A 17,685-nucleotide genomic window follows, 5' to 3' on the forward strand; every position below is an offset into this window, starting at 1 on the left:
CGTCACAGTCAGAGGACGCGGAAGACGGAGCCCACCGGTGGAACGGGGACAGGTGAATATCGCATGGCTCACCCTCCCCCATCATACTCACCCTCCTGGCGCAGTCACTGCTTCTCCGATGCGATGGTCTCTGGCATCGGCAGCTGTTCCTGTGTTCAGCGGTCACGTGGTACTGCTCATTAAAGTAATGAATATGCGCTCCACCCCTATGGGAATGGAGTCGCGTCCATATTCATTACTTTAATGAGCGGTACCACGTGACCGCTGAACACAGGAACAAGCTGCCAGCGTCAGAGGCAATCTGAGAAGCAGGGACCGCGCCGGGAGCAGGTGAGTATGATGTGACAGCCCCTCCCCCGTTGACCCCCTAGGTCAATGGCTCGAGTATAAACCGAGAAGGGCACTTTTAGCCTAAAAAATGGGCTGAAAATCTCAGCTTATACTCGAGTATATACGGTATGTGCAGATTCTGGTCTGATCGGTTGGATGCATGAAGTAAAACCTAGTCATTTATTCAACATAAAAGAGTTAGGTTTTGTTCACACCTGTGTTTGCACATTCTGTTTTCTGTTCCCTTTCTAGGAACGGACAAACAGAATTAATGTCTAAAATGGATCCAGTGCATATCTGATGCAAATGAAAGCAGAGGAACCCCATGATTATTATGGAGTCCGTTTGGGTTCTCCTACTTGTTGATTTTTAGCGAATAGAAGAAAAAGTGCATCATTCAGAACTTTTTTTCTGTTCTCAAAATCTAATCAATGTGGTTCCTCCGCTACCGTTTGTGTCAGTTATGGACATTAATTCATTCTTCTGTCCCTAAAACGTAAGAAATATAAATCTGCAGTATGGCTACTTATTTATAAAGGTTTTAGTGTAAATATTATTTAGAACTCTGATTAGTCTGAGGCTACACATCAACTTTGGCCGCACATGTCTCAATGCTGGTGATCCATTTCGGTGTAATGGGATCCCAGCAAATTGTCACCACCACAACACGCCTATCACAAGAAATCTTTTAGTGACTCAGAGCAAATTGCAAGTCACTATGCGATCAAATTGGCTGTGACACGTTGTCGTGGCCAAAGTCATCGTGTAGCCCCGGCCTAAGTCCAGTTTCTGTGTTTTCACTGCACCTAAGAATAATAAATACAATTGCATTGCTCATTAGTTGTGCATGTTCAGTCATTCATCCAGATTTATGCTTTGCAGGCTGACAATATGTTTTGCTCAGTGCTCTAAGATGCTGTTGCTGTACCTGTGATTTATTTTGGTCCTCTTTTGCTTTATACGGACCTCCTCTGACACCCCTTCCTACAGACCCGTCCCTCACTCTTCCTCCTATCTCCTTCAACAAACTTACACAGGCACAAAATATGGACAGTTGTTATAACTTGGACATGTCATCAGGAGACATTGACAATGGTAGGTGGCGAGAAGGTGCTGTTACATGTGAAACGTCAACTGCATGTGTCGAAGGGAAGGAACATGTTATACTGTAATCCTCCGTCCAAGGGAGAGATCCATATCTCCTTGTCATGTTATTACATCTCAGATTATTTTCATTATGTATGTTTTTATGATTTTCCCAAATGACAGATGTTTGATTAATATGTGTACACGTCACCATTTTTAATTGTAACCTAATTTCATAAGGCAGAGTATATAATTATACACATATCACATTATATATTCTATTTTCCTTCAGATACTATGTATGTAACTCCATTAGCTATACCGATGCATGAAGTAATGGTACACCTTCATCAGCACTGGGAATAGAGCCATGTAGTATAAGGATTTCACGGATTGACCAATTCTTTGATTTGATGTGACTTTTCCTTCGTCTCTCCATAGTTCATAGATTGAAGGCGATATTGCCATTTTGGTCATTAATGGAATCTCTCTCCCAGATGCCATGTATATCTGATAGGTGTGGGGCATGGCTCTGTTCATTCTCTTGTATAGGAGTTCTGAAAATTGTGGAGCAAGCGTATTCAACAATTGCAGAAAGCGGTGAATGCTCAACTTAACCCTTTCACGCCATGGCCATTTTTCTTTTTTTCGTTTTTGTTTTTTTCCTTCCCTTTTTCCATGTGCCATTACTTTTTTATTTTTCCGTCAATACAGCCAAATGAGAGCTCGTTTTTAGCGGGACGTGTTGTGCTTTTGAATGACACCATTGATTTTATCATATGCCGGAAAAAATTCCAAGTGTGGTGAAAATTTCAAAAAAAGTGCAATTCCACAATTGTTTTTTGGGTTTCGTTTTCCCATGTTCACTGTATGGTAAAGCTGACCTGCCATTATGATCCCCCAGGTCAGTACAAGTATGATTCCAAACATATATACTCTATTTTTTATTTCAGTAGTTACAAAAAATTTCCAAAATTTGTATGAAAAATATTTTCTGTGTTTGTCACCACTTTCTGATAGACCCTTAGCGTTTCCATTTTTCTGGATCTGGGCCTGGCTGGTAGCTTAATTTTTGCGCACCGAGCTGACTTTTTAATGATACCATTTTGGGGTTGATACGATGTTTTGATTGCCTCTTACTGAATTTTATGGCAGTGTTCTCGCAGCCAAAAAAAAGTAATTCTGGCATTTCGATTATTTTCTCGTTACGCTTTTACCGATCAAAATAATTTATTTGATATTTTGATAGATCAGACATTTCTTAACACAGCGATACTAAATATGTGAATTTTTTTAATTGATTTATTTACAATGGGGCAAAACGGGGTGGTTTGAACTTCTATATTTTTTTCTTCACTTTTTGCGTTATGTAATAGTCCCTTTAAGAGACTTGAAGCTCTGATCATCTGATTGCCTTTTCTATGCAATCTTCAGCACTGCTATGTATAGCAGAAGTCATCATCGGCTCTGAACGTCATCCATGAGCTGGCGGTCCCAGGAAATTCACAATGACAGGCACAGGTGTCATCTGCAAACACCCCGACTGTCATGACAACTCATTGGAGCCCCCGATCATGTGACAAGGGAGACGATGGCTGGAATTTGTGACGTGCTACGGGCTGGCGCGTGTTAACAGCTCCGATCCACCCGTGGCTGTTAAAGGCACATGACAGCTGAATAAATCAGCTGTCATGTGAGGAAAAAGATGCTGACTCCGGCGCTGAGTCGGTAACACGACATATGACGTAAATATACTTCTTATGTTGTGATGGGGTTAAAGGGAATCTGTCGCAAGAAAAATGCTATTAACCTGCAGAAATGGGGTCAATAGTGTTCTGAACCTGCCCGGTGCATACACTTAGAGTCCTTCTCTTGGGGGAAATTAACTTTACTCTTCCTGGCGGCGTTCAGCCACATGGGTGGCACATGTTCAGTCACTGCTCCGTGTATAGAGAGTGGCAGCTGTAACCGCGCTCCTGCCACTGACTGATATCTGGGCCTAATGCTGAGCTACAGTCAATCAGTGCTGGGGCGCGATAACAGCCTCACTATACTCACTGTACACAGACAACCCGCGCCAACACCACCCCCATGACTGAAACGCAGACACTGCCGGGAGGAATAAAGTTCATTTTCTCCCCCAGCAGGGCTCTAAGTGTGGGCTCCTAGTAGGTTCAGAATGCTTTTAACCTGCAGTTTAATCCCAAAATTTCACGTGACAGGTTCCCTTTAAAACTATTTTGATGCTTGAAAGGGGCAAATGAGGGCTGGTAGGGTGACTGGACAGGAAAAATGTATTGTAACTTTTCAGTGCCGGGATGGAAGCATCTGTAATATAACATGGTGCTTATTACATGGAATGTAATATGTACAGTGATGAGCAAAAGGGCAGCAATGTTTTGAACCTTCGACTTTCAGGCTCCATATCTCACCATCTGCCACTGGTTCGAACGTGAGACTACCATCATTTTATAGACAATCATCTTAGGTATCTCATACATAAATTTGACTTGCAACTATTTTGCATGTGATTCGTTATGCAGATTCTTGTCATATCACTGCAGTGTTACTGTTTTGCTCCTAAAAAAATCTAAATTTTAATTTTTTATAATTTTGTTAGTATTTTGTAAATTCACCTTTCAAGGATGTCTCCGACCAAAATCTGATCTCAGGTCTCTTCTATACGTTCCCAAAATTGGTGCACACTGGTCGACTCACTCAGGTATGTATACAGTTTATTCTTGAACTCTACCCACAAATGTTCAATTGAGTTGAGGTCTAGGAACTCTATGGGACAATCCAGCGCCTCTACTTCATTATCATTGAACCATTTCTTCGCCAATCTGGATGTATTCTTTGGGTCATTGACCTGCTGGAACACTATGTTGTCCTTTTCATACTCATAGTATTCGAGTGTACGAAGTAACTTGTCTTGTAGGATACTCACATATAGCTCAGCATTGAGACCACCATCGATCCTGGTCAAGTATCCAACTCAACTCCATCAGGCTGCCTCCACTGAACGTGACAGTTCCTTCAATTTGTGTCCATTAGCCCCTTTTTTACTTATTTGTTCTTTATCCATTTGCACCTATCAGAGCCTAGTCTATTGATTTGTGTCATTGCTCCAAATCACCCGTTTCCAATCTTTTACTGTCCACTTTTGCACTTTGTTGTAAACTCAAGCCAATGCTTGTTATGACAATATTAAAGTTGAGGCTTCTTCACGTTTTTTCCGGCCACCATTCCAGACTTGTGTAATGTGCATTGCACGGTGCTTGCATGGACGTCTGTGATCTCACTATTACAAAGCATACGAGCCTCATCCACTGCTGTGTTTGTTGTGCCAGAACTGATAGACCTTGTCATGAGCCATTTTGTTGACTCCAATTTTTTGCCTGGATGTACAGCTTTTGGCTTCTGAGTGGATGGACAGATTTCACTTCATATTCTTCCAACTGTCATGGCGCTCACATGATACAGTTTGGCAATTTTCGTGGATGAGAGACCGATATCGATGAGCTGGATGATGCAATTTCTCTTTTATTGGGAAATCTTTTTCATGGCTGCTGCTCTATTTGAATCAGTGACCTTTCGCTTGGGAATCAACCTAATAACACACTGAGCTATTAGGGAATGTGAGAACAGGTTTTAATTTGTAGTAAACAGGAAGAAAAAGATGTTTCCACAACCAGGAGCAAAACAGTAACAATGCAGTGACATAATAAGAATCTGCATAACTAATCATATGCTAAATAGCTGCAAGACAGATTTACGTATGAGATAGCCAAGATGATTGTCTATGATGATTGTCTAAAATGATGGTAGTCACAGGCTCCATATCTCACCATCCACTACTGCTTAGAACGTGAAAGTCAAAAGTTCAAAACACTGTTACCCTACTATTCGTGTGTATATATATATTAGTGTTGGGGTTCATTTTAAAGCAATGTATTTTTTTACCACCTTTTTAATATTATATCTGTACTTATCACTATATTTTAATATTTTATTTTTGTTTTATGTATATTGTGACGAAAACATAATGTTAGTTAAAGGGATTTTCCACTAGTGGCTGCGACCGGGTACTGAATAGATCACCAGTATAAAAGTAATGCACAACCCCTTTAATTTCATGTTTGTTGCGAAAACAAAATCTTTATAGCCTCATTATTATCAGGATCATCCCGCCAAAGGCTTATTATTAGGTAGATTATCATAATTACCTGTTTTTCATATGCTGTTTGCAAACAAAGGTAAAGTTCACATGATAGGAGAAACGATATTTACCCAGATATAGGATGAGGTCATTGTTTAAGCAAGGATTTTCCATATTGAAAGAAGGTACATTGTTAACAGCCCTGCAAACCGAGCAGGTGGGAGACTGAGAAAATGAGTCGGCTACAGCAGGCTACATCATTAAGGTACCTTCACACATAACGATTTCATTAACGATATCGTTGCAACGTCACGCTTTTTGTGACGTAGCAACGATCCCACTAACGATCTCGTTATGTGTGACAGCGACCAACGATCAGGCCCCTGCTGGGAGATCGTTTGTCGCTGGGGAATGATCAGGATCTTTTTTTGGTCGCTGATCACCCTTTGTCATCGTTGGATCGGCGTGTGGACTTCGGCATCGTTGAAGACAGTTTCAACGATGCCGAAGTCGTTCCCCTGATCGTTGGTCGCTGGAGAGCTGTCTGTGTGACAGCTCCCCAGCGACCACACAACGACTTATCAACGATCACGGCCAGGTCGTATCGCTGGTCGTGATCGTTGGTAAGTCGTTTAGTGTAACGGTACCTTTAGGTGTCAGATTCCATCCACCATATCGTTGTACATGTGCCGTGGAGATATTCAGCAATCTATTATCTAGATTAATGTCAAAGGGTCGCTATCATCACTAACTTATGCAATACTGTGTAATAATAGGGTACACCGCTCGGTTTCTAGCCCCCCAGGATCCACTCACCTGCATTGATTATACTATGACCCGATCCATTATAACTGGTTTCGTGCAGGAAAAAGATGCATCAAATTTGTTCATTTCACCCTACTTAATGAATTTTGGGCATCTTATCAGTGGTGTGTGCCTTTTTGCACTTCTCCAGAAATGTTATTCCTGTCAGGTACTGGAGTAACCTTTCTGGAGTAGAAACGCCGCCACTGTAACATAATTTGACCGGCGGGCTTAGACTTGCCCCATCCTGGTTCCTTCTCAGCTCTGCCCATTTTGGTGGAGCAGCCCAAAACTGGCAGAAAATGACAAAAGTTGCAAAAGTTTTGCACAGCTTCTTGTGGCGCAAAAATGTATCGACTTTTCAAAGCATTTTAGGTCAGTTTTCTGGTAGACATAGGGGCCGCTTGGTAGGTATAGGAGGCTATACATTAAAATGTTTACACCAGAAAACTGTCGTAAACACTTTGGCGCAACTCCATGTTGTGCAACACTTTTACAACTATTCAAAGTATTGTGACTTTTGCCGTTTTCACACCATTTTCAAGAGGCTTTGCCAAAATAAGTGAAACTTGGGGTAGCTGGGACAGGGCATTTCCATGCCAGCCAGTCAAATTCATGGAAAGGGTCAGGGGTAAGGTTTCTCCTTGTGGAGAGTGACATACCAGTTCTGGCTTGTCAAGGAGGCTTATTCGCCATGCAATGCTCCTCTGGGAAATTTAATATGCAAATTGCCTCTTCAGAGAAAAAGAGGACTTGAACTATATAGCTCCATTTTTTGGAAGTACTGATCCTACAAGTTACAATCAACCCTTTAACAAGTCCTGCAATATGACTTAGGTTAAAAGCCAAATTAGTATCTCAATTCGCAGACACGGTGTTTCGGGCTGTTGGCCCTCGTCAGTGCGAAGCATGAGAACTGATTTGGCTAGGTGAGAGGCTCTGGACTGAGGTCTAAGGGGTATCGTTTCTCCTTATGGAGAGTGACATACCAGCTCTGTCTTGTCAAGGTAATGAGGCTTATTCGCCATGCAATGCTCCTCTGGGAAATTTGATATGCAAATTGCCTCTTCTGAGAAAGAGGAGAAACCTTACCCCTTAGACCACAGTCCAGAGCCTCTCACCTAGCCAAATCAGTTCTCATACTTCGCACTGACGAGGGCCAACAGCCCGAAACACCGTGTCTGCGAATTGAGATACTGATTTGGCTTTTATCCTGAGTCATATTGCACGACTCGTTAAAGGGTTGATTGTGACTTGTAGGATCACTACTTCCAACAGGTGGCGCTATAGAGTTCAAGTCCTCTTTTTCTCTGAAGAGGCAATTTGCATATGGAAAGTGTCAGTAATTCTTAAGCCAGAAATGTGCTCTAGTTTATGACTGGAGTAACATTTCTGGCTGGGTGCAAGCCACTGATGAGCTGCAGCTCTTGAAGAATTTAGCGCACCTTAGTCATGTGTGTCCCTTATTAAAACTGACACATGAGATGCCAGTCTTAACAAAATGGGGCCATAAACACTTATGTAATGCCAGACGCACCTAGCATATCCTATTCAGGAAAGGTTAAAACAATTAATTTGAATCTTGGAAAAAAATAGAGTATAGACAGTAGTATTTTCTGTCCGTTTTGAAAGAAAGAGCACAAAGGAAAAAATAAGAAAACTTAAATTTGGCCCTTCTCTGAAGTCTTAATTACTATGATAGATGCAGTGACCATAGTCATGTGCTGATCCAGGAGTCTAAACTTGTCCTTTGCTTCCCCCAGGTGGTTAAAAAGCTTAACAACACTTTAAGATGCAGACGCTGTGAAAACCAGAGCTGCACTATATGGGCAAAACCATTGGGACCTCCATATTCCATCTGTAGGAGCTTTTATAACATCTCATTGTATATCCATAATCAGACATATGGGGTTAGTTCTTCCATTACAGCTATAGCAGCATCCACTCTTCTGGGAAGGCTTTTTACAAGATTTTGAATTTTTGGTGTTAGAAAAGGACCTTATCCAAATTGTTCCACAAAGTACCATCGATATAAATAGCAGTGAAACATCCTCTTAAAATAGGTCTTAATGAAATGTGAGAGGCCTGCTTCTCCTGACTGTACAGGGATAATATATTACATGGCTACATTTATCAGTATTGTACCCTACACAATCCCCACTGACGTTACAAAATGCCCAAAATTGCTGCTGTCGTCAGTTTCTGTTTCGACAACTATTTTTAAACCTTGCATATTCTCCAATATTGCAGGGGAAATGTATGTTCCTCTATGAACACAGCAGAGCTAAATAGCAAAAAGGGGTTGTGTATCAGCAATGTGGAGATACATGAACGTGACCAACATATTCATGGGTTCCCCTATACACAGCAAGCCACATGTAGACGTTCCACTGATCATTGAACCCCCAGATATATAAAATGATTGATCATGAACAACTTCCCGAGGAAATCTGAGATAATATTGTACTGAGCTGTATGTACCCTTTTAGTATAAGACATACTTCCAACAAGTACAGAGATGCAGTCACATCTAGTCGGACCCATGGAGCCTATTGCTGTGTGACATCATTTAGATTACAGATCATTTTGGTTGCTTTATACCTATTGAGCATGACTAAGCATGAGCCTTTTATCATTTGTATTTCCATATTGCTTGTAGGCTTTTTGTCATATTTATATGATGTTTTAGATGCAATGGTCCATGAGGTTTGCATACAGGAGGCATTATAAATCTATACTACAGAAGTCATGGAATATGTAATAGTAGATTATTACTACATGGCTCTGTGCTCCTCACCATAATCAGGCTGTGCTCCTCACCATGATCAGTCTGTGCTCCTCACTTTCATCAGTCTGTGCTCCTCACCATGATCAGTCTGTGCTCCTCACCATGATCAGTCTGTGTTCCTCACCATGATCAGTCTGTGCTCCTCAGCATGATCAGTCTGTGTTCCTCACCATGATTAGTCTGTGCTCCTCACCTTCATCAGTCTGTGTTCCTCACCATGATCAGTCTGTGCTCCTCACCATGATCAGTCTGTGTTTCTCACCATGATTAGTCTGTGTTTCTCACCATGATTAGTCTGTGCTCCTCACCATGATCAGTCTGTGCTCCTCACCATGATCAGTCTGTGTTTCTCACCATGATTAGTCTGTGTTTCTCACCATGATTAGTCTGTGCTCCTCACCTTCATCAGTCTGTGCTTTTCACCATGATCAGTCTGTGTTCTTCATCATAATAGGTCTGCACTCCTCACCATGATCAGTCTGTGCTCCTCACCTTCATCAGTCTGTGCTCCTCACCATGATCAGTCTGTGCTCCTCACCTTCATCAGTCTGTGTTCCTCACCATGATCAGTCTGTGCTCCTCACCATGATCAGTCTGTGCCCCTCACCATGATTATTCTGTGCTTCTCACCTTCATAAGTCTGTGCTCCTCACCATGATCAGTCTGTGTTCTTCATCATAATAGGTCTGCACTCCTCACCATGATCAGTCTGTGCTCCTCGTCATAAGTCTGTGTTCTTCATCATGATAGGTCTGCACTCCTCATGATGTTAGTCTGTAAGTATTCGCGATGGAAGTCACTTTGTAAATGGTCACCTGTTCATTTTCTCTTATCACATTCTAGTTTTTATTAGACCACAGAGGAACTTGGAAGCAATAGATCCCCAGTTTACAATACGAAGAAAAATGGAACAAATGAGAGAGGAAAAGGAACTGGTAGACAGTCTTCGGGAGGTAACTGTTCATTTTTTCATTTCATTCCATATAACTAAAATAAAATAGCAGAATTCAGTTATACAAACTTTGCCAATTTTGAAGGATTCACCATTTCCTTTTCCTCATCTTGACAAAGTAGAGGTGGAGGCATTCTATGAAAAGTGACAATATCTATTACCAAAGTCTAGCACGTTCTGTGGGTTAAAGAGCGTTTCCCACAAACACACTCCTCAACGTTGAAGTTGCAACACAAGAAGGAAAATGTTTGGAATTCTGCAAATTACAGTATGGATAGAAATGTTAATGATATTCAAATGATGATAAAATGGAAACAACATTTACAAAACATCTTAATTTATTCAGTATCTATTATGGATTGCAGAAATACTTGAACTTAAACACATTGGCATGCCATCAATGAAGTTATCAATTGTTGTATGAGGAGTGTTCTGCCACACTGAATGAACATGGGCAAATCATCAATATCTACTGCTGGCAACTCCATTTGCGGACCAATGATGTCTTAGATGTGCTCAATTTGAGACAAGTTTGGAGATGCTGCAGGCCATAGTAGCATATTGCTGCTATGCAGGCAGCTCACTGTAGCGCGAGCAACATGCGACCTGGTGTTGCCATGTTGAAAAACATCACATGGAACACTTTCAATAAATAGTTTTACCACTGGTCACACGATTGAGCCATCCTGAACTGCTATTGAAATTGGAAGTCATATACCATGACTAAGATTTCAAACAAACCATCAGAAGATGTTTGCTCAACATTGAGCGACGAACCAGATGTCCAGCTACAGCTATTTCATTGACCTCACGGCAAAGCTATCATGGTGCAGAGCAAGACAGCAATGGAGCCTGGAGTGGAGCTTTAGCCTCCTTAGCGTTTAGTCCCCCTCTTTTTTTGTTGAACACAATGATAACTAAAGATTAGTCTGTAGACCACATGACCAGGCCCTTTTAGTTTTTATTCCAGGTTCACTAACAGTTTGACATTATATTAATTTGTTGGTGGAACCAGTGTTGCGTCCTTTTCTCCAAAATGTCCAGAATTCGTTTTTCAACATGACAACGCCAGGAGTAAGCAGCCTACATGGTCTAAACACGCTACCATGACCTGCAGCATCCCTGGACTTTTCTCCCATTAATTATATCTGGGACACCATTCACTGGCAGTTGCAAAGGGAGCTGCCAGCAGCGGATCTTGATGATGTACATTCCCAAGTGCATTCAGCGTGGCAGAAGATTTCTCAGGCAACCATTAATGACTTCAGTGATAGCAGCCAAGGTGCGTAAGTACCAGTATTTCTGCACATGGCACTCATACTCTATACTGAATAAATAAACATGTTTGGAACTATTTTTTTTTAAATTCGTTTATTAAACAACAACAAAAACAAATGGACATACATAGTTTTCATACGAGTATATCCAGGGCAAATACACTCATCATAATAGTCATACAAAACACACTAAGAGTGTATAAAGAGTTTGCATTAATGTATGTCTCAATACATAGACCGGATCATATAGGTTCAGGAAATTACAGTATGCCTACAGTACTTAAAACTATTTTACTGCCAAAACAATCCCCATCTCATTTATAAAGTAATACTGAAGCACAGCGTGAACCAAGCATATTTTACCTTGAGTTCTATCACATTGGAACCAGACCATCAACCACGTGATGACATAGTAAAGGTACGACGCGTTCCATACAGCCCAGATTTTATTAAGTTTCTCTAAACAGCCCCTATTCTGGTATAAGGTACGCTCGTATAGTATCATTGAATTTACCAGCTCAATCCATGCCCTGAGAGATGGATACGTATTGTCCATCCAGCGCAAGGCTATTAGTTTCCTTGCCAAGAAAAGTGTCTCTGTTTGAACATGGTGTCCCCATGTCTCTTCCTCTAGTACCCAAAATAGACAGACTAGTGGGTTCAGAGGAATAGGAATATGTACAAGAGAGGTCAGCAATGAAGTTGCCTCATTCCAAAAAGATAGGATAGATAGGATAACTGGACATCCCCATATCATGTGTATAAAGTCCGACCTCTCCTGTGTGGCATCTAAGGCATTCTGAAGATTGAGACCACCCAATTTTGAATAGTCATAACGGGGTTAAATATGATTGATGAATTATATACATTTGTATCATTTTATTATTAGCCGAAGGGGATACTTTAGTTGGGGACTCAAGAACCATCTCCCAGTCCTCATCGTGAAGATCAGGTACCAGGAGTTTCCACTTTTCTCTAATTGGTAGTAGAGCTGAGTCAGCGCCCACGGATAGCAGATATGTGTTTAGCGCAGAGATAAGACCACGGGTCCCTGTGATTTAAAGATTCCTATCTTCCCTCTCCTAGTGTATCCTCACCCACCCCCTGCAGACTGTGAGCCCTCGCGGGCAGGGTCCTCCCTCCTTATGTACTCGTGTGCCTTGTTATCTGCTCATGTTTAATGTATTTGTCTATATTTGCCTCGTATTCACATGTAAAGCGCCATGGAATAAATGGCGCTATAAAAACGTATAATAATAATAAAAAACGTATAATAATAAATAATAATCAGTGGGAAGGATGATATTATTTGCGTTGTATTTATGTTACGCATATGTGATTGAATCGCTGATCTAAGTTGCAAATAGCGAAAGAACCGAGGCCGTGGGATATCATATTTAAGTTGCAATTGTTCAAAAGACATTGCGGTACCCTGTTCGTATAGATCATTAAGGCTACTTTCACACTAGCGTTGGAATCTCCCCGTCGCAATGCGTCGGGCAGAGATTCCGACGCTAGCGTTTGACGCACTGCACAACGGGTGCAGCGGATGCATTTCTCCGGCGCATCCGCTGCCCCATTGTGAGGTGCGGGGAGGTGGGGGCATGCGCGGTCGGAAAAAAGCGGTCCGTCAGGAGCAAAAAACGTTACATTTAATGTTTTTTGCTCCCGGCGGTCCACCACAATACGGCGCAACCGTCGCACGACGGTTGCGACGTGTGGCAAAGCGTCGCAATGCGTCGCCAATGTTAATCTATGGGGCAAAAACGCATCCTGCAAACAACTTTGCAGGATGCGTTTTTTGCCATAAACGACGCATTGCGACGTCTGGCAAAAAACGCCAGTGTGAAAGTAGCCTTACTGAGAAAACACTATATGATGTCCAGAATTGAGCAGATGGGTGGTTCAGTAGCCCCGGGAAGTATTCATTATTCCATAAAGGCATTTCGGCTACAATGCCATCAAAGTGAATTACTTTTTTTACCTGCCTCCAAATCAACCTCGCCAGCCGGAGGAATGGTAATAATCTAGGGGTGTTAGGTTTATTTACTTCCAAAAAACCCAACGGGCAATCAATCCTTGCGGCATGAACCAGATGACTCTCTGAATTTGGCAAACAGCCCCCGGGCATCCATTTATGTGTGGAACATATTGATTTCATTTTTTCTCCTTTACATATCACTAACATGTCTTTCCATCCTGTGGTTTTCATAATCCTATGACTTTTCCTTCGTGGTGTTGTAATATCAATGCTGAGGAGTCTGTAGGTAAATACAGCTCTGGCAAAAATTAAGAGACCACCACATAAAAACCCTGTCATGGGCAGCCCAATCTCCAGACCTGAACCCCAGTGAAAACCTATGGAATGTACAAGAGGATGACTGATAGTCACAAGCCATCAAACAAAGAAGAACTGCTTACATTTCTGTGCCAGAAGCAGTGTGAAAGACTGGTGGAAAGCATGCCAAGACGCATGAAAGCTGTGATTAAAAATCATGGTTATTCCACAAAATATTGATTTCTGAACTCTTCCTGAGTTAAAACATTAGTATTGCTATTTCTTTATGATTATTAACTTGTTTTCTCTGCATTATTTGAGGTCTGAAAGCACTGTTTTTTTGTTTTTTGTTTTAATTTTGACCATTTTTCTTTTTTCAGAAAAAAAAAATACAAACTTTATTGCTTGGAAATTCAGAGACGTTGTCAGAAGTTTATAGAATAAATGTACAATTTACATCTTACTCAAAAATCAGACAAACTCAACACTTTGCAGTGGTCTCTTAATTTTTGCCAGATCTGCATGTAGCGTATATACAGTGGGGCAAAAAAGTATTTAGTCAGTCAGCAATAGTGCAAGTTCCACCACTTAAAAAGATGAGAGGCGTCTGTAATTTACATCATAGGTAGACCTCAACTATGGGAGACAAACCGAGAAAAAAAAATCCAGAAAATCACATTGTCTGTTTTTTTAACATTTTATTTGCATATTATGGTGGAAAATAAGTATTTGGTCAGAAACAAAATTTCATCTCAATACTTTGTAATATATCCTTTGTTGGCAATGACAGAGGTCAAACGTTTTCTGTAAGTCTTCACAAGGTTGCCACACACTGTTGTTGGTATGTTGGCCCATTCCTCCATGCAGATCTCCTCTAGAGCAGTGATGTTTTTGGCTTTTCGCTTGGCAACACGGACTTTCAACTCCCTCCAAAGGTTTTCTATAGGGTTGAGATCTGGAGACTGGCTAGGCCACTCCAGGACCTTGAAATGCTTCTTACGAAGCCACTCCTTCGTTGCCCTGGCGGTGTGCTTTGGATCATTGTCATGTTGAAAGACCCAGCCACGTTTCATCTTCAATGCCCTTGCTGATGGAAGGAGGTTTGCACTCAAAATCTCACGATACATGGCCCCATTCATTCTTTCATGTACCCGGATCAGTCGTCCTGGCCCCTTTGCAGAGAAACAGCCCCAAAGCATGATGTTTCCACCACCATGCTTTACAGTAGGTATGGTGTTTGATGGATGCAACTCAGTATTCTTTTTCCTCCAAACACGACAAGTTGTGTTTCTACCAAACAGTTCCAGTTTGGTTTCATCAGACCATAGGACATTCTCCCAAAACTCCTCTGGATCATCCAAATGCTCTCTAGCAAACTTCAGATGGGCCCGGACATGTACTGGCTTAAGCAGTGGGACACGTCTGGCACTGCAGGATCTGAGTCCATGGTGGCATAGTGTGTTACTTATGGTAGGCCTTGTTACATTGGTCCCAGCTCTCTGCAGTTCATTCACTAGGTCCCCCCGCGTGGTTCTGGGATTTTTGCTCACCGTTCTTGTGATCATTCTGACCCTACGGGGTGGGATTTTGCGTGGAGCCTCAGATCGAGGGAGATTATCAGTGGTCTTGTATGTCTTCCATTTTCTAATTATTGCTCCCACTGTTGATTTTTTCACTCCAAGCTGGTTGGCTATTGCAGATTCAGTCTTCCCAGCCTGGTGCAGGGCTACAATTTTGTTTCTGGTGTCCTTTGACAGCTCTTTGGTCTTCACCATAGTGGAGTTTGGAGTCAGACTGTTTGAGGGTGTGCACAGGTGTCTTTTTATACTGATAACAAGTTTAAACAGGTGCCATTACTACAGGTAATGAGTGGAGGAAAGAGGAGACTCTTAAAGAAGAAGTTACAGGTCTGTGAGAGCCTGAAATCTTGATTGTTTGTTTCTGACCAAATACTTATTTTCCACCATAATATGCAAATAAAATGTTAAAAAAACAGACAATGTGATTTTCTGGATTTTTTTTTCTCAGTTTGTCTCCCATAGTTGAGGTCTACCTATGATGTAAATTACAGACGCCTCTCATCTTTTTAAGTGGTGGAACTTGCACTATTGCTGACTGACTAAATACTTTTTTGCCCCACTGTATATATATATATATATATATATATATATATATATATATATATATATATATATATGTGTATATATATATATATATATATATATATATATATATATATATATATATATATATATATATTTTCTTATATATACACAGTATATACACAGTGCCTTGCGAAAGTATTCGGCCCCCTGGAACTTTTCAACCTTTTCCCACATATGCTTCAAACATAAAGATACCAGATGTAAATTTTTGGTGAAGAATTAACAACAAATGGAACACAATTGTGAAGTTGAACGAAATTTATTTGTTATTTTAAATTTTTCTGGAAATTCAAAAGCTGAAAAGTGGGGCGTGCAATATTATTCGGCCCCTTTACTTTCAGTGCAGCAAACTCCCTCCAGAAGTTCATTGTGGATCTCTGAATGATCCAATGTTGACCTGGCCGTCCCTCTAAACTTTCATCTCAAACAAGGAGAAGACTGATCACAGATGCAGCCAAGAGGCCCTTGATCACTCTGGATGAACTGCAGAGATCTACAGCTGACGTGTCGTACACTGCACAAATCTGGCCTTTATGGAAGAGTGGCAAGAAGAAAGCCATTTCTCAAAGATACTTATAAAAAGTGTTGTTTAAAGTTTGCAACAAGCCACCTGGGAGACACACCAAACATGTGGAAGAAGGTTCTCTGGTCAGATGAAACCAAAATAGAAATTTTTGGCAACAATGCCAAACAATATGTTTGGCGTAAAGGCAACACAGCTCATCACCCTGAACACACCATCCCCACTGTCAAACATGGTGGTGGCAGCATCATGGTTTGGGCCTGCTTTTCTTCAGCTGGGACAGGGAAGATGGTTAAAATTGATGGGAAGATGGATGGAGCCAAATACGGGATTATTCTTGAAGAAAACCTGTTGGAGTCTACAAAAGACCTCAGACTGGTACGGAGATTTGTCTTCCAACAAGACAATGATCCCAAACATAAAGCAAAATCTACAATGCAATGGTTCACAAATAAACGTATCCAGGTATTAGAATGGCTAAGTCAAAGTCCAGACCTCAGTCCAATCGAGAATCTGTGGAAAGAGCTGAAAACTGCTGTTCACAAACCATCTCCATCAAACCTCACTGAGCTCGAGCTGTTTACCAAGGAAGAATGGGCAAGAATTTCAGTCTCTCGATGTACAAAACTGATAGAGACATAACCCAAGCGACTTGCAGCTTTAATCGCAGCAAAAGGTGGCGCAACAAAGTATTAAGGGGCCGAATAATATTGCACGCGCCACTTTTCCGTTTTTGAATTTCCACAAAAATTTTAAATAACCAATACATTTCGTTCAACTTCACAATTGTGTTCCACTTGTTGTTGATTCTTCACCAAAAATTTACATATGGTATCTTTATGTTTGAAGCATGATATGTGGTGTGAGGCTGTGACCCCCTGTTACAGCCAGGGGGTGTTGTTTGTGCTCCCCAGAATTTGCATGCAGACGGATGTGCATGGGAGTCACGGATTTCCGGTCTGGGTTTTCCATGTGGCTGAAGGCCACAGGTTTGTGTGTGTTAAAAGACCTGCAGTAAGAGGTATGGGTGTGTCAGGTGTGTGAGGTGCACATCAGTGTCAGTCTGATGTGTGCTGGTTTGCAGAGCAGAGGCCGGCAGAGTGCTGGCTGAGTGCATGGAGGCACAGGCCAGCGGAGCCAGTACCCAGGGCAGCTGAATAGCCTGGCACCCGCAGTGTATACAGCGATGCAAATCGTCCATGGTACTGGTCTTGGATGTGGACAGTCCTGTGCCCGGAGGTGGATGTCCTGTGCCCGAAGGAGTCGGATGTGGACAGTCCTGTCCCCGGAGGTGGATGTCCTGTGCCCGAAAGAGACGGATGT

General features: G+C 41.6%; 1 protein-coding gene across 3 annotated transcripts in view; it reads left to right on the forward strand.

The window, feature by feature from the left end:
* Positions 1 to 17,685, forward strand: part of LRCH1 (leucine rich repeats and calponin homology domain containing 1) — a 322,845-nt gene that overhangs the window by 226,123 nt on the left and 79,037 nt on the right. For 2 of the 3 annotated variants that reach the window (XM_069758280.1, XM_069758278.1), the window contains exons 16-17: positions 1,321 to 1,425; positions 10,011 to 10,120. In XM_069758280.1, coding sequence (XP_069614381.1) covers positions 1,321 to 1,425; positions 10,011 to 10,120 — 215 coding nt within the window. The remainder of the gene's footprint in view (positions 1 to 1,320; positions 1,426 to 10,010; positions 10,121 to 17,685) is intronic. The other variant, XM_069758279.1, reaches the window with a different exon arrangement.

This window comes from Ranitomeya imitator, chromosome 3 (genome assembly GCF_032444005.1).
Source record: "Ranitomeya imitator isolate aRanImi1 chromosome 3, aRanImi1.pri, whole genome shotgun sequence".
Classification (NCBI taxonomy): domain Eukaryota; kingdom Metazoa; phylum Chordata; class Amphibia; order Anura; family Dendrobatidae; genus Ranitomeya; species Ranitomeya imitator.